General features: G+C 35.4%; 1 protein-coding gene across 3 annotated transcripts in view; it reads right to left on the reverse strand.

Moving 5' to 3' along the window:
- Positions 1-3,328: 3,328 nt before the first annotated feature.
- Positions 3,329-22,282, reverse strand: part of tnr (tenascin R (restrictin, janusin)) — a 111,047-nt gene continuing 92,093 nt past the window's right edge. For 2 of the 3 annotated variants that reach the window (XM_047821670.1, XM_027133118.2), the window contains exons 12-22: positions 21,557-21,676; positions 21,323-21,466; positions 20,557-20,676; positions 19,330-19,473; positions 12,468-12,598; positions 11,446-11,578; positions 11,019-11,170; positions 10,681-10,777; positions 9,173-9,334; positions 8,806-8,969; positions 3,329-8,545 (exon numbers count right to left, since the gene is read on the reverse strand). In XM_047821670.1, coding sequence (XP_047677626.1) covers positions 8,429-8,545; positions 8,806-8,969; positions 9,173-9,334; positions 10,681-10,777; positions 11,019-11,170; positions 11,446-11,578; positions 12,468-12,598; positions 19,330-19,473; positions 20,557-20,676; positions 21,323-21,466; positions 21,557-21,676 — 1,484 coding nt within the window. In that variant the 3' untranslated portion in view covers positions 3,329-8,428. The remainder of the gene's footprint in view (positions 8,546-8,805; positions 8,970-9,172; positions 9,335-10,680; positions 10,778-11,018; positions 11,171-11,445; positions 11,579-12,467; positions 12,599-19,329; positions 19,474-20,556; positions 20,677-21,322; positions 21,467-21,556; positions 21,677-22,282) is intronic. The other variant, XM_027133138.2, reaches the window with a different exon arrangement.

Here is a 22,282-nt window from a genome sequence, read left to right on the forward strand (position 1 = left end):
TTAAATATGTATTTGACATTCAAAGTTTAATATAAACAATATTGAAATGAATTAAAGTTTAAAAAGTTCTAAATTAATTATAATATTGCATTGTTAAAGGTTTGATATAAGTAATATTGAAATGAATTAAACTTCAGTTTAATTCATTTCAATATTACTTATATCAAACCTTTAACAATGCACCATGTCACTATGCAGCTTTACGGAAATTCAAATACAGATTTAATGTAAGGAACAAGACAGGGATGGCAGTGTCAAGAAATAACACAAGACAACATGAGAAAGAAACATTAAACATTATGACATTATTAATTAGGCTTATTCTGAAAACAATATTCTATCTACAGCTACATCTACACTTACTTATGCTCAGTTACCAGATAATGTGGCAGCAGCAAAATGCAAAACATCCTGTAGATACATGGTTTCAGTTCATTTTTTACATCAAACATCAGAATGAGAAAAAAGTCTGATCTCTGTAACCTTGGCATATATTTTGTTGTCAGATGTGCTGGTCTGCTGGTCTGTATTAAAACTGAACTCCTGCCATTTTCACATACCACATTCTGGAAGGTTTACAAAGCAAAAGACTGAATTACCTTGTTAATGAATGGGGATGAAGGGGGTCAGACTGGTCTGAACTGGCAGGAAGACTACAGTAACTAAAAAAAAAAATTACACCATGCTTAGCAGAAAAAACCCATCTCAGAATGCACAACACATACAGTAAGACCTTGAGGTGAATGACCTACAAAAGTCATTAAAGACCAGGTGATTTTTTTTTTTTACCGTTAACTGAGACATTTGTGTGAATCTATGCCCATGATAGTCTGAGATTCTTGATCTTTGTTAACATGAGTGGAACTTGTTTACTGCTGTAGCTCATTCACCCCAAGGTTAGCTGTTTTTTGCATGCTAAGATGCTTTTCTGCTCACCATAGTTACAGAGTGTAACACTATCCCAAATGAATTACTAGATCTTTCTGGCAGGACAAATCAGGCCATTTTCATCTGATCTTTCATATATAGCTTCTATAGCTTTAATTTCCTGATATTTACATCCAGCCCTTTGATGGCAATAAGTAGGTGAGCAAATGTAATGGAACAGATAGTCTTGAAATAAATTTACATAAGTACCAATATATAATATCAAGCCAATGACCTGCTGACATTAACAAACTGTTGGGTTTTTCTTCTGTGTTGCATTTCCAGGCTGCCAGTTGTTGTCTGTTTAAGAGCTTTCACCCTTCAGTCTTCCCTTCATTAGGTTAAATGCTGATAAGTTGGGTTAAGGTCTGGTAATTGACTGGCTAAAACCTTCACTTTTCCCTGATGAACTAAAAAGTGTGTTTTGGGTCATTGTCTTGATACCAATTAGATCAGATGCATGTCTCTGTAAATGACCATGCAGAATGATTCTGTAGACTTCAGTAGAATCCTCTTTCAGTCTTCTTTGAATGGTGGATTGAGATACCAACCCTTGTTGGTGGTCAGTGACTTTTGTTTTTGGGTTTGTCTTCACAGTTCTCTCTGGTATCAGCTGCTATTGTGTTCCTTGGCTGACCTCTGATGCCTGTTTGTTGTTAAAACAAGTGCATCTGCTGTACTGGCCACTGGACTTTTACCCATTTCTCAACCTAAAAATTGCATATATTTCCATGCAGGTTTATCCTTTATATAATCAAATGCAGTATTTACAGACACATATGCTGTTTAAAGATCTTTATATTTTTAACATTGAAAACATTTAAGCTTTAAGTAACATTTAAGTAACTGTAAAAGTACTGACTCATAATTGCCCTTTTTGGTGTCACCCAAAAGAGGATGGGTTCCCTTTTGGGTCTGGTTCCTCTGAAGGTTTCTTCCTACTGTCATTCAGTTTTCTATTCTTGAATCTGAAATTAAATTTGAGATAAGATACCTGTATGGTTTCATACTCATAAAAAAATAAAATAAAATAAAAAATACAGCAACCGTTGAATGCTTTATTTTTATTTCACAAACGATTATCCTTAATCGTTTATTTACACTGGTCAGCACTGTTTCTCTTTATTGTCTTTTGTGTACTTTTTGTTTGCACTGTCTTTTGTCCTGCAATGTCTTGTTTGACTTGTCCTGCACTGTTTGCACCAGGTTGCACAGATGCACTTTATGTGGCTAGGACTAACTTACTAAGCCCTTATAGCTCTGTCTTTCACATAGCCTAAATGAATAAAGAATTAAAGCTTTTTGAGTCATTTTTGAATTTGTATCTATATTTGTATCTATATTTGACAGTATTCATCTTATGATGCAAATAATTTCTTTTTTTATTAATAAGCCACACATCAAGCATTTTAGTTGTAGTAAAAGAAATAGAGCTTGGGGAGAAACTGGATAAACTTCCTTCTAGGAAAACCGACTATCCTTTAGTCGGAATGTTTTCAATAAATGATACACGAATGTGCTTTACACAAATCTAAACCATTACACACATGATTTATTGGTTTCTTTGGTGTGTCTGACATATACATCCCTTAAAGCATCTGTTTTTATAGAAATGATAACTATTTGTTTATAGCTATGTTGAATGGAAAATTCTATGGTTCTGTACATTGTTCTCCGTCTAATCCAGAGTAAGACCACATGTTTGATCATTTTGCGGGCTTTTATTTCTTGAGCAATAGAAAAGAGAATCTTCAACATAGTGACAGACACTAATCTGAAAACTGTGTAGTGCTGACAAACAAATATAGGTAAATAATTGTACTGTATAGATCCTGATAAGGAAAATGAGGCAAAACACAGACAGCTACTGAGCTCAGGATCAATCCCAGGAGCTCAGATTTTTACTAATAGCACCAACATAAATGCACTAGCTGTGAGGACCAAAATGCATGGTGTAGATCATGAGAAAAACAAGTCTAGAGAAAACAACACATTTTTTTTCAGCATAGCTATAACCATGACTCACTATCAGGTTTCCTGTGACAACAGTATCAGGATGTTTTTTTTCGGTTACTCTACTACAGGTGTGTTTATTACAAATGACACAAATCTCCATCATTTTGAGCTTATCATTGCTTGCAATTAATTTATAGCCCCAGCTGACTACATACATTGTAGACAGGACACCATTTATGTAGTCACTTGCCATGCTCCTTAGGTAAAAATATAAATGTAATTGTAAACTTTAACATATACAAATCTGTAAAGCTGCTTTGAGACAATGTCCATCAATAAAATCTTATACTGTACAAACCAAATTGAATTATACTATTTCTACTCATGAAGAGGCAGAAAAACAAATTCATATTTATAATGTTTTATTAACAAGTACAAAACGTATTAAAAAGGAATTATACAGCACGTTAAAGTTAAACTAGAACTAATTTAATTAGTCACGTTAGTATCCAAGGATATTCGACTGTAAGGTTCAGGCTATTACAGAGGCATATACAGTATTTCCACATTTCCATCTTCTTACCACATCATGTTCATCTTCAGCGCATGCATTATCCATTCTCTCAGTAAACATCAAAAGCCAGAGAGCAAGAGAACACAAACTTTACTGTTTCATCTTCTCTCTTCCACAGTCTCACAGATTAGTAAAACATCTGCAGAAACTACATTAGGCATGATGACAAAAAGAAGCCCATAATGAAGAAATGACAGTATTAATAATTAACGGTATAATTCATTTAATAATATATTTAAAATTTCAAGAGCACTGTCACACTGTGTTATAATACACAAAGTCCAGTCAATGGATGGAAGGAAATGGAATAAAATTAAAAAAGCCTTAGCCTTAAGATGGACAAATTTGTGAGTATTTTAATTAAGAGGAATTGTATATTCCTCTTAATTAATCCAGTAAAAAAAACAACAACAAAACTAACAAGAAATAAAAAAACACCTTCAAATGTAACTGTACTTATTTTTTTATTCAAATCACTAGTCTGTGTTTAATCTTGTTCTCTGGTCCATTCTAGGGTGCCATTGATCACATTATTTTTGGTATCTACGAATGTATTTTGACTGCTTTGCAAGATGCTGCCACAACTCTGCAATGTTACCCAGACAAAGACTTTCAAGCGCAGCCAGTGAGAAAAGGCTCATTAGAGAGTGACTAGTCAATATGACAGAGGCTGCTGAGCTGAATCACGAGACCTGGACTTCTCACTAATTGAAATCAGTATATAATCTGTCAAGTTTTCATTTTATTGCTGCATTATACAGCATAATAATTATTTATAATTAATAAGCAGTCATAAAAGCTGTTTGAAACTGGAACAAATCTATGGGGTAGCTATTAGTCCTGTCCTGATATTAACACTGATAGTCAAATTTTATGGATAAGAAGACACAAATCTACAAATGTTACAGTAATATGGAGCCTGTGTTAAAATGAGAATTCCTTCTACAAATAAGGTACATACTACAAGATGAAGCTTGAGCTTATGGGTCTAAAAAAAATATTTCTTTCATTAAACAAAGATAGCAACAATGTGAGAATTAAGTGAATCAGAAATACAGGACAATACAGGACAAATAATAATGTACAAAAAACCTTAAAGAAAATTATTATAATAACTTACTTTCTTAATACACCATTATAAAATATGAACAAATCATTAGCTATTTTGAATGTGGCCATTAATTGATGTAGTAAACATGTTTTAAATGCATACATTACACATATGAAACACTAATCAAATGTTAGAAATGTTCAGCTTTTGATTAGCTTCAGTAAAATGGTCTGTACATAAATAATTTGTTATAAATTAATGCCTAATAAATATATATATAATAGAGAGGCCTAATAATACGTGACTGCAATACTAGAATATTGTGAACTTTTTACAATAAAGAATTTTTGCATTAATGGAAAAAGTCTTGATTAACAACGGCAATGGGTCTGTGACAAGCTGTGTTTTGTCACATTATTAACTTCGAGAAAGAGAAAGAAGTAGATTAACCAATGATTTGTTCATATCTGTTAATGATGTATTTAATCCATCTGGTTCAGTTTAAGCGAGTGCTTTTTTCTTTACAAATGCTACACATACTACATCATTGTACATTTTAGAATGCTTTCCAAACTATGTACTGCCTAACACATGAAATGTTTTCAGGTATTTACCTGTGGATCTGCAAATTAGAGGAGTATTACACAGGTGGTTTTCACTTTAGAACTAGTGTCATTTTCCCTTTATTTCTTTCTCAGTACTAAAAGCAACGTCATCACTTTGCGAATGTCACATCATATGTGTAGCCTAGAAAAGTTTTCCACAATATCACACTCATTCTCTGGCTTTACTCATCTGCCTGCATGCCACAGTGGTGCTAACATTTCAAAATGCCACAAAGGACCCAAAAATAACAGCTTTGATGGAATTTTTATATACCCCATCACTCTAAAAAACAAACAAACAAAAAAAACCCTCAATCTGACAACACACAATTTAGGGTAGACATCTGAAAAAAACCCCAACAACAACAGTGCAAGATTCTCGAGTTCCTATTTCACCTCTAACAGCCTGAAGTCTAGTGTAAAAACTGGATATCTGTCATATACTTGCTGAAAACTATTTGAATTTGCATACATTTGCTCTAATTACCTTTATGCCATGTTATGTCTTTTCCTTACTTTTATGTACTCTCTAAGCATGTCAGATTTCAATAGATTTTGGAGGTCTCACAGGATTGTGGCAGAAAATCCCAGTATGCTGGGATTACTAGCAGAGCCATGCTCATACAGTAGCTGCAAAATAATCTTTTAATACTCTTCCTCAACAGGATGCTGAATTCAGTGTCATTAATACTTTTTTAGGAATAGAAAGATTTTTGTAATCTCAGACAAAGTGCAATTTGAGCATACCATAGAGGATAACAGTTCTAATATTTTACTTAGTGCTACTGTGACATATCTGGGGCTTTTTTCTCCTGTTTGTTGTATGTATGTATATATATATAAATAATAATTAAAAAAAACAATCTTTGAACAGTGTTTTAGACTCATGGTATCTTAAATATGTAACCTAGTGAACCAGAGTTAATGTGTCCAATGATGGAGACTTCATTTTTGTATGTCACTCTGGATAAGGCCGTCTGCCAAATAATGTAAATGTAAATAATGATTAAATATCACGGTAAAAGACATTCATTTTCAGTTAAACTGAAATTGCAGTTACTAGTACAATATTTTTTTCTTGTAACTCTACCCAGAAAAAAAAATCTACAATCTGTCTAGTTAGTTTAACTTGTATTGTATTTATGACCTTTGACCCACTTCCCCATCTCCACCTCCAAGTCTGTTTTCTCTGTCAAATATTTTTTCATTTTAATTTCTTTCAAATTTTAATCATGTAGTTAGATAAATGTACTCACTACAAAATGAATTCAATACCATTCACTGAAAACACAATAAAACTAAAAGAGGTAGCAAAAATGTTGATTTAGTAGTAGATTTTACATTTGTGTGGATTGTTATTCTGAAAGATTTATAACGTTACACTGAAACTAATTCTGCAGCAAAACTGAATAGACTACATTAAAAACATCATTAACTTACATGAACATGAGAAATAGTGCACATATCATTAAGTTTAAGGATGGATTTATAAAAAGAGGTTTGATTTTGCTGCAATAATCTGGTATTGTCTGGGATGCTTTATAAGCTGCAATGATGGCATTTCTGTATCAAAAACTATCAAGATGTAAGCTGAATTATTTTGAAATTCACTATATATTCTATAAATCTTTGGTTTTCAAAAATACCATCAGTGCAAGAATCGAAGGGCTTTGAAACGTGATTATTTTTCACTTGAAATGAAACGGAATGTTCCAGTCTAATGATTCAATCAGTAACAGGGCAAAGAGTCAAAAGAGTAAAAATATACAAATTGAATGAATACAAATTAATTATAGTGTTGATTTACAAATGTCTTCAAATATTTCCTATACAATCAAATAATCAATGAAAATAACATTCTTTCACTTTTACTTTTTTTCTCGATTCTCTCTTTTTTAGTGATTTATCTAATTTTTATTTTTTTTAATTCACACAACATGGTCTAATCTACTCAGCTCTTCTATGATAGGGAGTGTGACATGTCCAAATCTACGCAGGTGTTTGACTGTTTCTGTGGTTTGAATCTGATATTGATGGTAATGAGAACAAGAACAATCAAAAATATGAGTGCTATGAATTCACAGCTTCTAGAATTGACAACAGACTCTCAAATAGACTCTCATCACTGTCATTATTATTTAAAAACAAAGCATTTTTAGAAATATCATCATCCCAATTACATCATCCAAATTACATTCAAAATGTAATACCAGTTATGTTTGACTCTTGACCCTGTCAGCTAGAACACTGGCAACTCTTTAAATTATCCTTGAAGCGGTTTGTTGTTTCTTATAAGGGTTTATATAGAGAATGGATGCAGATTGTTTCTGTCACTGTATTCCTCTTGTCTGTTTCTGACTGACATCGAAATACACAAAACAAAACAAAACAAAACAAAAAAAGAACAGCTGGTGGATTGCCTACATTGTGAATGTTTGGAAAGAAGTAAAATTACAGTAGAGTAAATTTTGGCATCAGAGTTTGCCATGATGCGGCCCCATGGAACAGATAGGGATAAGAGCCTCACTCAAGGGCCCAACAGTAGCAGCTCTAGACCTTGAACCCTAAACCATCTGATCAGTAACCCAAGCTTTAACCACTGAGCTGCCACTTCCCCATTTTGTGACCCAGTATTCCTTTCATAAGCTCCTGATATACTGTGACCATGACCAGGCTAAAGCAGAAATAAAAGAATAAATAATACACTTTTTAAAAAGATGTTTTTAAACTCACTGTATAGTTCTTTTTTTTATCCAGTTATCCATTTTTTTAAGCATATGTAGTTAGCATCTATAAATATCCAGACAGCCCCGAGGCAGCCCATATAATCTAGATCACCTCTGAATGTAATTTTGGGGACTGTGTAGTTACCACATGTATATGTCAACTAGCAAAAATAAATAAAAGAGTCTAATCAAAACCAATTTCAGATCAAAAACAAAACAGTCTCAAAATCCTGCATGTAAACCATTCAGTCATATTTTACAGCTGTTTTTAGTTATAAAAATATAAGTCTCTTATTTTTTGTAGTGATTCTTTTTCGAACTTTTTTTTCTCTAAAGTAACACTGTCATGTTTGTTGTTTTTATTTTCGTCTTTTCCTCAAAGCGCTTGTGGTAAATCACACTGTATCATACTGTACCTAGAAGTTTTTCTTACACCTTCAGGGATCACAGGTTTTACACAGAAGGGAACAATCCAAAAAACGTATCATTTAAATGCAATTCCTCAAAAGAGATAAAAAAATGACGCAACCTTACTTTTCCTTTTATGTAAAAATAGGAACAGCTAGTAAGATGGGGATAAAACAGCTGATTAATGTGTAGTGGACCTCCTTCTCTTGCCACTGATGCGGTAATTATAGGGTCTCATTTTCATCTCCACAAATGGGATGGAGAACTCATGGCCTTTCCACATGTGCCAGTTGATACCCTAAAAAAAATAATTAAATGTGTATCTGTATTACTGGAAAGGGCTCAAAATGGTGATTGTAGAAATGGTGATTGAATTATAGATCAGTGTGAATATTATTGCTTGTACATTTCTTTTGGGTTTTGTAAAACCCAGCACCTATTAAACTGGACTATAGGTGTTTGAAATAAAGCAAAAGATGATATTAAAGACATGCAAAATGTGCATACAATTAAAACCAGCTACTCAATATATTTTATCTCAATATCTTAGATATTTACCTGACTGTGTCTGGACTCTCCATATTTGCCATTTAGGTTGACTCTGTGACAGTTTTTATACCACCAGGCTCCTTTGTAGGAAAGTGCACAGTTAGTCACAGCATTGTCATTATCCTTGTCTTTAGTGGAGAAAGGTCGACCATGATGGTAGCTCAGAGAGTCACCTAGTACAAATACAACACAAAATGCTATTTTCACAAACATTGCTATGCTATAGAGAATGATACGCAGCTGATTGAAATACAGAGGATATGAATGGGATGCATGGAGGATAACAAAAGAAACTCAGAGCATCAAATTTTCTCCAAAGCCAAACACACACAGCTCCCAATCTTTTCTTGTTTTGCAGAAAGAGTCACCCACTTACCAGCAGTGCCATTGTATTCCCCTATCCTTAGTTTGTAGAGGCTTCTGGAGTCTCCAATAGAAAACCTATCATAGTTGGCGTATACTGCCTCCTGGCCATTTCTCATGTCAATGCGCAGCTCATAGCGTCCTTGAGCTGTAATCTTGTGAAGATGCTCCAATCCTGCATAAAGTCACAAAAAAGCAGGGTAATCAAGTACAGTACCTCTACACTTTACAACCAAAGCCAAATAAGTTTTCTATGCAAAAAAATGTGGTGTACATCAATAACAGCATGCTGATTTGTAGAAGTGATTATTATACTGAAAAATTTATCTGGCCATGGGCATGTACTTTACAATATTTTTCTTTTATTAGAGATATTTGTATGTTCGGATGAAAAACATCTCTTCTATGTGTGAAATACCTAGAGCTTTCTGGAAACTTTATGAAATTTAATAACACATTTTTTAAAAACACACAATGGGGTAAAGATAAATTCTACTAAAAATGTTTAAAAAGAGGTAAATCTGTTTCATGTGCTTGAGTGGATACTCTGAGTCACTCTAAATTATGTTCATAGTACACAACTGAACAATTTTATTTTAAAGATGTTCTGCTGAGTCTCTGGAGGAGTGCCAGCATGCACTTATACTGGGTAATTGATTGGTGGTGTTTTGGTTCACGGGAAGGTCTAACATTACCCTGCACCAGAATTAGCAAGAAACAAGAGATAAGACGAAAAGAAATGACCTTCGAACTGAGAAAAGTGAAACAGGAAAACTACGATAATTATTTTATATTTTATTATTATTATATATCAAATAATATTGCAGTGGATATTAGGATATTGGACATTTTTCTCTTTATGGTTCTATTTTTACATTTTTTTCTGTCTATTCTAAGATTTTCTTTTTGCTTATAATTCTGACCCATGTGAGTCTTTCTTTATTCTCCAAAGAATCTTAATGTATACTGTATATTCATTGCAAATCTCATTATAAGACAAAGAATATTTATGCCTTCAAATACAAACAAAATGGGTTCAGTAGTTTATTGTCAAATTGGATTTTTGATGAAGACAATTACAGAGTTGTTTAAATGGATGAACCTGGAAGCAGCATTAATAATCATCATTACAGATTATGAACTCGTGGCATGAGGCAATCACAAAAACACTACTCTGACTTCATGCACAGAGAAATAGATAACTAAAGAATAAGAAATTAGAATGACTAACACATCTCAACAAATTACTTTTGTATACATTTGTATATACAAGAGGTGATAGGATAATGGCTTTGCTAATACAAAGTAAACTTAAAGAAAATGAACATATGAATAAAGTCTAGTTTCTATGCACATGGGTGACTGGTATAAATGGGAAGGCAAGTTTAAACCCTACCTGTCTTTCAAAGGTAAAAAGACGTTTTTTTTTACCATGACCTAAACATTCAGAATCCTAAACATCTTTTTTTGCTGTATTTAAGAGTAGTCTTAACACTGATACAAATGGTAATGTAATCTCACCCAGCCAGAACTCATCCTCCAGATTCCCAAATCCTGCTCTATATTCACTCCACTTCCTGGAAAAATCAGTCAGGCCATTCTGGCGACGTTGGAACACCTACAACAAATCAAATATATCACTCAGGTGATCCTCTTCCAGACCCCACTTAGGAGACAGTTTGCATAAAAAAATGTAATGATGTGCCGAACGCCCAATATGATCGCTTCTAACGTCTATGCTGAAACCTTCTAGTCTGTTTGGGTCGCTTTTTAGAATGGATATTTGAAACATAAATACAAGGCATTTAATAGAACTTTCTAAGTTTCTAATAGGATTTATATAATTTCAAGACACTTACAATCCAGCCACCACCATCAGTAGTCATGTCACAATAGACCTGTACACCCTGACTAGGGTCACGGTTGATGTAGACAGTGTAAACTCCACTGAGGAGCTCACCATTTAGCAGATGCTGAGCGCAGTTCTGTGGAAGAGCAAATAGCCGGTTGCCTAAGCAGAAAAGTAAAAACAAGAGTTAAATTAATATCCATTCTGTAGGACAGTACCTTAAGACCTTAGAGAGATTTAGAGAGAAATATTAAATGTAAACTTTTATCATGCTCAAATATTAAGTTATAAAAACATGAGCTTCTGGTCAGCAACTGAAATTACTATTGTGCAGGTTCCTGACTAGCTGCTTAAGATATTAGGCAGGTGGAATTTAATTTAAGTTAAGGATTAAGTTATTTAATTAATCATGTCGTTTGTGAGTGAAGGTGAGGTACCAGTTGTGAATGATGTAGAGACAATGGCACTGGTCTCAAGGCCTCTGGCTGCCTGCAATCTAATTGTGTACTCTGTTGTCTCAGCCAGCCCCTCCAGGCGGATCCATGTGTCCTCAGCATCCAGAATTAGCTCCTGCATTTGTTTAAACAAAAACATGGCTAATTTAAAATGATCACATGCACACCAACACCATTATGTATGTATATATATATGTGTGTGTATGTATGTATGTATGTATGTATGTATGTATATATATATATATATATATATATTACCACTACTCTAGTTTATTGTGCAGTTGTAATTTTGCACGGTTGTACCCTGACCTTGAGCTGGATAAAGCTAATAAAAGTGACACACAATTTAAACAAAGTGCATTTATGCAACAACAAACACTAAAATTACATTTGAATGCTGTTGTTCAAACTAATTTACATTTACATTAGATATATATAATAGAAATATGTGTCATATATTGTTAGAATGCATTATATCTTATTCCTGAAGTTTTATGATGAAAACACATTAGTTTCTAAGATATTTTAGTGACATCATAAATGTTGGTAAGGAATGGAATGGACTCAACAAGATGGGAGGACATTGTTATGTGGGTTTTGTTACTTCAGTCTTGCGTTCATTCACTGTGCATTACTGACACCCTCTGGCCAATCAGCAGGACTGGGTCAAGTATTGACTATATTCGCAGAAATCATGAAATGCTGTAAATGGGTGAGGCAATGATATCAAACATAGTGTGGAAAGAGAAAGAGTAATGGAGAGCAAACTACATTATGATGTTTCTGAGACCATTTTCTAATATTGTCCAAAAGATTCTAAACACAATATAATTAGTATCAATATATTAGTGTCTTTGGTGGACATTTTGAATGTAACATAGGCATGTTTTAAACAGGTGAACTGTTAAAATGAGAAGATTTATTATTATTTTTAAATAGTTTATACTGTATATACAGCTGTTTAATGGAATACATTATAATTACCATTACAATTTGGTACTCACTTTGCGGCTTCCATCGCTCGACTTATAGGTCAGCATGTAGTTGTCGATATCTGCAATGGGCGGTTGCCATGAGATGAGGGCACTACGATGGTTGACCTCACTAGCAGTCAGATTCAGGGGAGCGTCCATGGCTATGGAACAAAAGCTTTAAGGTCTCACACACAGGACAATTTATCTTCACCTATGCAGTTGTGACTAGTTTAATGTGTACTGTTCACTTATGGTGACATCTTGTATGGTTTAGAGCCATCCTCGGCTGCATGAAATTGATTTAACTGATTTATCATCTTTTTCATACTTAAAGCCAAAATTGCTCCAGGACATTATTAATTTTAGGATATTTTATTTGTCTAGCCAAGAAAGTGTCAAAATGCACTTCAATTAAGAGCCATTCACAGGTTACAAATTAAAGTTCCATGTTCAATCCCTTTTAGGCTACACTGTTCATGACAACAGTAAATAGATTTGTACAATATATGTGTGAAATAATAAATCTGTGTACTTATTACACTGTAAAAGGATGTACCAATTGTTAGAATGCATTCTAAGTGTGAAAGAGTTGTCAGCTCAGCTCTGAAACCGGAAGAGTTTAATAAAACACACCCTACCATTGTAGATAACATGAAGCATGCTAACGAGCCAGAGAGAAGGGTTTGTCTGTAAACCTTTTAGTGTGAAAAGAAATGCAGCAAGGAATATCAAGTAAAAAGTGTCGGCTGACTGCAAAATAGTGTCCCATAGGTGTACATTGATGGTTGCATGCTGACTGCCTCATGGAAGAAGCTGTTTAAGAGTTTCGTGGTAGTGATGTACAGGTGGCCAGAGGGTGAAGAGCAGGCTGTGTGGGGACATCAACAATGCTGATGACCATCTGATCAATGCACTGATCTCCTCAGCTGTTCTCAGGGTTTGCACTGATAAAGCTTCTCAGGAAACTGTCTGTTTAGCCCTTATAGGCGGTGATATGGAAGTTGTCTACAGGAAGTGGGAAGGCACTCTTGGCTAAACAGGTGTGTTGGGGATCTAGAGGAGATCTTATTTAATATGCATACCAAGCAAATTTTGACTCCACAGTTGAGCTGTTGTGTAGTAAGCCATTTTTACCACATGTCCTCTTAAAGTCAATAGTCATTTCTTTCATTTAATCCATTGAGAGCTGTTCCACCACCTCATTACTGCCTGTACGCTGACTCTTCATTGCTGCTGATGAGGTGCAGCATCACTTACGACTAGTGTCAACTTAATGATCCCTTGACACATGCACTGTATTGAATTGTTGTTGTATAGTCTTTGTGTAGGCGGCCTTGGTTTTCTTGATGCTATTGGAGAGGTTCTTGCTGCCTGTAGCACCACTTTGTAACCTGATCCAAACGCAATCATGGCCATTAAGACCTAAATGACCTCATCATGATTTAATTGATATCATCCTACCCACACTTAATATTTCCAGTGACAGGTAATGTATTTTACTCTGTATGTGTTTACTCTAAAATCAGTCTTGTAATGTTCAAACAAGTTTTCATCAGCAGGTAATAAACAGAGATTAACAGCACAGGGGTCTGACCTGAGTCTGAGGTGGGCCAGTGGACAGCTTTAGACTCTCCTTTTGTGTTTGTGTAAACATAATCCACTGTGTTATCTCCCCTAGTTGGAATATAAACATGTTGTTGAATTATACACGGGCTTGTAGGCCCTCGGGTGCAAACTGTCCCATAAATATTATGAATCTAATTACTAAATACTACCTTCTATGCAGTAGTAAGTGTCAACCTACACAACCTACTGTCATTTTTGCACATCACATCACCTTGGACTGCTTTTTTTTGTGGGCTTATAAACTTATTAAAAAAAAAAACACGAACATATCATTCATATCATCACATAACATATCACAGAAAATCCACAACCAATTTTGACCTTATTTTAAGTACAAGGCTGAAATGCTGAGCAAATGAATGCCCATGAAGCAGATGATAATATGCCTGCTGAGTACATTCATATTCATAACCACAGCCTTTAATCTTCACAACTATTAAAGCAGTACAGTAATTGAAATGCTGAAGACAGGCAACATTCCTCCAGAGGGAGGCATGAAGTTGGTTTTATGTTTTCATATCAATTATATGCAAATTCTCATATGCTACACTTTCTGCTATAAATGCCATAACGACATATTTCAACATCTTAAAATCCCCTGTAGGACAGTCCATATATTACAGAAAATCACGGGAATGTTTATTCTGCACTTTTTACATTTTAGCAGTGTCTGAGAGTATCTAAATCCACTATGCTTTAAGTGTATTTTTTTTTTTTTTTTTAAAAATTAAGCTGGCATTAATACAAATATCAAAAATCTGTCTGAAGTCAAATGAAACCAGCAAACCCTGTCAGGCATTTGTACATTCTGTTGCTAAGCCTGTAGGTGCACTTTTACATGCTAATTAATTTCCTCTAATCCACAAGGCTTAATGAGAAACTTCTGGGAGGGCTGGTTGATTGAGATTCAGTTTGAATGTCCCTGAAAGCATTTGCTCAATTCAAGAAGCCAATACAGCTTTTTTTGCAAAATGTACTTGCTTGTTGATTATTTTTTTTTGCATAATGTATGTGTCAAATATGTCATACAAGTGGCTTCTTGCTTTACAAGTCAAGGACTATTAAAGTTGTAATTAGTTTGCTAACTAGCTTCCCCCTAATGGCAAATACTATTAATAGGCTATCAAAAATGAATTTTTAATTAATAGTTAAAAATAACATATATTCCTTCATCAGTTAAATTACTATCGCTTTTTGCATGTTAACTTGCTTTCCTTATTCTATAGATTCAAGAATACATCGTAAATGCCAGCCATACTGCCTCTCATGCATTTACTACCATTCTCATTGTCACAGTTCACATTCCACCTGGTGCCAAAATGGTAAGCGAATTCTACAGAGCTACAGAGAGTATACCCCAATGGATGTTTTATTTTTGCCAGGGGCTTTAATCTTGTAAGCTTACACAAACATTCAGAGTGATTAAAAGACTGCACCCTGCCCCCACCCATTGGTGAGAATCTTCTCAGCGGTTTTGGGACCTTTTTTGAGCGCACAGTTTGAAATATATTCAGAAGCTGTTACATACAACAGCAACACAGACTTAGAGGTATATATGCAAGTGCATAGATGATGTGAATTCCTTAAAGAACATTATCAGCAAGCCTCTGTCTGTTCCTCTTGATGTGCTTGACAAATACAGTTACATGATACCAAAAATTAAGTCCACAAACTAGGTAAAATGAGTAAATGAACAAATGTCTTTGGAGAGCTACTTTGCTACTTTTAAAGGGGAAAAGACCCAGTGATGAGACGGAAAAAAGCGCCAAGAAAAAGAGAGCTACATTTAATAGGAAATTAGGAGACGTACTTAATTAAAATATGGGTTTATTCAGCCAGGTGATCCTAATACACCAATCATGATGCTCCATAATATGTAGCAACAGGCTATCAAATAAGGCAAAACTGCTTCAGAGCATTGAGAAGCACCCTACATTAAAAGACAAGCCTTTGGAGTTTATAGTAAGAAGAAAAAAACATAGAAGAACCAAAGCAATTGTTGACTTTTCAAATTTCTTCACTGATAAGACAAAAAGTATTAGCAAAAGCAAATCCAGTCCTGCCTGAAGCTCCACAGCGCTTTACAAGTATAGGACAGGAAGAGCTATCAACTTACTGTATTACTACTGTACAGCTAAATTAACATGTTTGTAAGATCCCATTCCAAATAAACTACTGAAAGAAGTGATGCATACAGCTGGAGAGCCTCTTGTCAATATAATGAACTCCTTGTTATCTTTATATCACATGCTTAAATCCTTGAAGTTGGCTGTTATTAAGCTCCTTGTTAAGAAACCTAATTTAGATTCTAATGAATTATCAAATTATTTAAAACCTCCCGTGTATGTCTAAAATATTCGAAAATTTGTGTCTGTTCAAATGTGCTCCTTATTATAGGAGAACAAGATATTTTAAGATTTTCAGTTAGGTTTCAAGCCCAATCATATCACACAAACTCACTTCTTGGTCACAAACATCTTGTTCAGGAATTAAGATGGTTTAGATCCTACCTGTCTGAGCGTTACCATTTTGTAGATTTAAATGGAGAATCCTTCACTTTAATAGCAGTGAAAAATAGACTCCCTCAAGGGTCAGTTTTAGGAACGCTGAGTTTTTTTTCCAATACACATGCTTCCCTTACACCAAGGTATATATCTCATCAAAACCAAATGAAATATCTAAATTGTCCAGGTTAACAGAGTACTGGTTGTACTGTTATTAGTAGCCCAACAGTGAAAGATCTGGGTGTTATATTAGACAGCAACTTGTCTTGAAAATGATATCGCCCATATTACAAGATGAGCCTACTTCCAACTTAGAAATATTGCCATGCTAAGTAACATCCTATCTGTATCTGTAGCTGAGAAGCTAATTCATGCATTCATGACCTCTAAACTGGACTATTGTAATGCATTACTACTATAGGTGGTTGTCCTGCACCTTCAACAAATAGGCTACAGTTTGCAAAATGCAGCTGCCAGAGTTCTCACTAGGACAAAAAAATGTGATCATATAACCTCAATTTTATCATCTCTATTACTGACTACCTGGTAAGTTTAGAATTGATTGCAGACTGCTTCTACGTACATACAAGGCTCTTAATGGTTTAGCTCCCATGTATCTAACACGTCTTTCAACATGCTACAATCTTTCAAGCTCTTCGAGATCACAATACTCAGCACTTCTGAGAATATCAGAATATCCCAGAATATCAAAATCTACTAAAGGTGGTAGAGTTTTTGTATTTAAAACAAGATTAGCCAGGCATACACACAATACATCCTACAACCATGTGCTCCAGTAGATACACATTATTACTTTATCTAGTTCTGGTTAAAATTATGAACGGTAGCTATGATAATTCCTCTCTACTTTCTTCTTTTTCTACCCATCCCAAGGCATTCACTGATTGTTCCATCTCCAGTTGTGTTCTGCTTCTTGATTGAACATTCAAAGAGACATTATGTGTCTCTGAGGACAACAACCTCCTAATCAAGACACAATTGTCAGACTGTATATGACTGTAGAAAAGACATTATTCATAATAACACTCTCGGGTGTTTATAAAAGTTTATCACACCCTCCAGTGTCACCCAAATGAGAATAAGCTTCAATTTTTTATCTGGTTCTTCTTAAAGTTTCTTTCACTTCCATCTAAGGGAGCTTGTCCTTGCCACGGTCACCTCAGTCACCTCAGGCTTGTTCATTGTGGATAAAGACAAACACTTCTAAATATAAGTCTAATATTAATCTTGAATCTTTTTTTTTATTGTTTTAACCTTTTTGTACATTTTGCAATACATGTCCACTGTTAGTTGAAAGCAGTATTGTTGAATTTTTTCAACCTGCTTAAGTTCTTCACACCACTACACTTCTGTGCTTCCTCCACTGGCTTCCAGTTGCTGCACGCCTCAGATTCAAAACACTGATGCTTGCCAAACAAAACCAAAAATGGACCAGCTCCCTCTTACCTCAAAGCTCTGATCACTCCTCACACTGCACCTCACACAATCAGAGCTACTAGCACTGTTCAACTGTTCCCACCATCTTTCAGGAAAAGTCTCCTTTCCTTTCTTGCGCAGAGGTGGTTCCTTCTATAGATGTCAGAGCAGCTGAGTCACTGGATGTCGACCAAGCTCTTCCTTGTCGACTGGATGCCGACCAGCTCTTTCACCATCACTAAGCTCCAGCTTTTTACAGGACTGTATGCTGAGCCCAATACTCTACTCCTTGTACACACATGACTGTACTCCTGCACCAACTCACCAAAGGCATCTTCAAGTTTGTGGATGACCCAACAGTGATTGGACTCATCTCAGGAATGTGATGAATCAGCCAACAGAAATGAGGTCCAGAAACTGGCAATGTAGTGCTTAGACAACAAATCAGGTACAGCAGCTGGAACACTTCCTGTGAGTGTTCAGGAAAAACATTCAGGAGTGTAAGCTGATGGAGTCCTTTTACCGATCCACCTTTGAAAGCTTGCTGGCATACTGCTTTTCGGTGTGGTATTCTGGCTGCATTCCAGCAGAAAAGAGAGCCCTCCAAAGGATAATTAACACAGCCCAAATAATCACAGGCTGCTCACTACCCTCCCTGGACACCTCAGTAGAACCAATAACATCATCAAGGACACATCACACCCAGACCACCATCTGTTTGCTCTCCTGTCCTCTGGCATTCGATACAGGTCTCTACAAGCTCTGTACAAGGACCACTTGTCTACAGGACAGTTTTGTTTGCATTCAACTGCTCACTTTATTACTGCAGTCACTTTATTCCATTTACTATTTTTTGTCACTTTACGTACGACTACTGGATCTTATAACTGCAGTCACTTTATTCCATTTTCAATCTGTTACTTTTATTAAAAACCTGCACATACACTGACAAGGAATTTCAGAAAATCACATACTGATTACTTATTGTCACTTATTGTCTTGTATTTTTTTCAAGGTTCTTTTTGTTTGTCAGTCTACTACTCCATTCTGTTGTCACTTCTGTTTTGCTCTGGACTGGCATTGTGCCAATTAATAAGATTACAAATTGCAATGATTGTGCAATTATTTGCAGGTATCTTCAGGGAGAACTTATATTTCAAACCATATGCATCTAAATTTTGTCTTTTTTCCAACTCTTAATAATATTGTTTCTGTTACTTGACATCAACATGAGCATTAATTAATTATGCAGACATTAATTATAAAGATGAACAGTGTCAAGCTGTGAAGATGTGGATACATGTGTTTGAGTTACAGAGACTCACGTGTGATGAAGCTGGCAATCACAGTGCCGCTGGTTAAAGGGCCCTTGGTGGCATAAAGAGCAATGGAGTAGGGAGTACTGGGGATAAGTTGACTCAGCTGATGTTCCTGCTTGTTCCCTTCCACTAGAAATGTTTCTGCTGTCACTAGTTAGAAGAAAAAGATAAGCTTCAACACTTGATTTGTCAGCTGTAAATCACTATATGCTGTATAACATTGTAAGTTAAAAATATATTGATTTATCATCAAAAATGGTTTTATCCTCGTCACAGCTGACCCTGAGCTTATCCCAGAAACACTGGGTGCAAGGATGAGTGAGATACAGTAAGGATGATAAAACACGATGATAAGCTAATCCATCATAGAGCACTCACATTTACACACACACTCAATTCAATTCATTATATATTTTATTTGTATAATACATTTTATTATATATTTTCTCACATATACATTACAGCACAGTGAAATTCTTTTCTTGAACAGCCCAACTTTAAAAGATGGGGTCAGAGAACAGGGTAAGCCTTGATATAGAACCTTTGGAGCCTTTGCTCAAGGGCCGAACAATAGCAGCTTAGCAGTGCTGTGGCTTGGACCCTATTCCTCTGAACAACAAACCAAAGCCTTAACTGCTTGATCCACCACTGCATCTCTTACAGTAACAGTTGATACTGTCACCAATTTAGCTATGTTTTATGATTTTGAGAGTGGGGAGGAGATCAGAGGTGGTAGGAAACCCCAAGATTCCCACATATGCCTGGAGAGAACATGCAGAGAAACTCAAGAAACTTAGAGTTGCTGCAAGATGGCAACTCTATCCCACATGACACCCTATTTTGTTGAGTTAATGATTTTCTAAGTTGAAAATCATTGTGTATAATGAGCAATTAAGGAAACAAACAAACAAAAAACAAACAAACAAAAATAGAAATTTAACAAGCAGTTTAGAGTCAATATTGTTGTGGCACAGAATGGTGCAGCTGTGCTTACTGGCAGTAATCTATTTATTATCTCACTCACTTTCTCTCTGTTGCTCAGTTTTACCATCTGTCTCTCTCTCTTTTTCAATTTTTTACTTTCCTTTTTTCACACATGCTTTTCCTCTGTTTTCACATCTTTCTCTTTCCATGTTCCCTTTTCAGTTTTACTCTTATCCTCTGCTATGACTTGCTTTCCCTCACTCTGTTCCCTCTTTCTCCAGCTCTCACTATCTTTTTATTTCCACCCACCTTGGCTGCGTGTGAGGGTGAGTACATAATTATCCACACTGGAGCGTGGAGGAGTCCAGCGCAACAATACTCCCTGTGGAGTGACATTCAGTGCCATCAGTTCCATTGGCATGTCCATGGCTGCAGTTAAAAATAAATAAATATGTTTAGTGTAGTTTATGAAAAATATGTCTGTAGAATGCAGTTTTGCACGACTGGATGGGGTCTGATGTTTTCCTTGTTTTTTCATGTGCCAAGGATTTTCAGAAATGGTTAAATATAGCACATCTCTCCAGGTTGAAACTAATTTGTTTTGATTAACATCCTGGGGAAGATCACAATTTTCTAAATGAACAGAGATTGTGGAAGAAATTATACAGTCTAATGTGTCTGCGCCACAAATCTTTATGCATAAGATTGAATCAGTGCATTTGCAATACTATATTTAGCTGAAATGTCAATTCAAATTTAAAAAGGTTTTATTTGTAAACATTTTACCAATAGGAAATATCACAAAACATGTAAGTGGGTTTTTCATGTTTTTTTCCTGTGCAGATGAATAGTTGATCTGAGGGTCAGATAGTCACCATCTGGTGTAAATATTACTGCTACAATGAGTGCTCTGGAAAAAGTAATTGATTTAGAGAATTGGGTCATTTAACATTGTTGAGATATCTTAAATTTAACCACAAGGTGATGGAGTCTTCTGGCCTCCAACACAAGTGAAGCAACCGTCAAAGCATGTGGTTCTGTGACACTTTTTGCTGAAATAGTCACTATACTGTACCTGTAAAGACACTGGTGCTGATTTGCTTGCTCTCCTGGCTTCCACGCACTGTTTTTAACTTGATCTGATATTCTGTTGCTGGATGGAGTCTGGACAGAGTATAGTTTGTCACATCCTTGTGAATCAGCACACTGTCCATTTGCCCTGTGGTGAAAAACAAAACTTTCCATGTCTTTGCTTCGAAACAGGTTGCTACTGTATAATAAGATGTAGTGGGTGCATAAGTGACCATACCTCTAGCAGACTGGTAGGACATTTTGTAGTAATCAAATTGAGCAAGTGGCTGAGCCCATGATATGATTACTGAATCCTCAGAAATGTATGAGATAATGATTTCTCTGGGAGGGTCCATACCTAAAGCAGAGATAGATATAGTCAGTGTTAAATACAGAGAAATGCGAAGAAAGCAAAAACATTTTACAACTAATGGGGTATTATGTTTATTAATACTATTTTAAATTCAGCGGTTAAGTGTCTAGATACTAGAAATTCTAGTAATACTAGAAATAGTTTTAGAAATATAAATAGAATAAATTCTTGTAGAGTAGTGGGATTTATTTTTCAATAAGCATAATGTAATAAATGACTTTGTATTTGAGTAATATTAGGATGACAAGCCCACTCCTATAAGCAGTGGGCCATGTTCAGGCACTGGTATAGATTCTACAGTCTTCCCTCAGTTACTGTTTGATGATGGTGGTACAGAGTGCAGTCTAGAATGTCCCTCAAAAATTGTCCATAGTGGTTTGTCATCTGGTGACACACATCAATTTCGAACAACAAAGCAGTGAGCCCATGGGTGACATTGTCATTCTGGAAGACACTCACATAAGGGTAGAAATATTTGATTATATGATACAGATGGAGCTAGAAGAAGTACACCTTCCCTCTAGATAAACACTAAGCCAGCATAATGACCCCACAACAGCTTCAAATTCCCATTAGTATGACACCCATCTG

Source organism: Tachysurus fulvidraco, chromosome 1 (genome assembly GCF_022655615.1).
Source record: "Tachysurus fulvidraco isolate hzauxx_2018 chromosome 1, HZAU_PFXX_2.0, whole genome shotgun sequence".
Taxonomy (NCBI): Eukaryota; Metazoa; Chordata; class Actinopteri; order Siluriformes; family Bagridae; genus Tachysurus; species Tachysurus fulvidraco.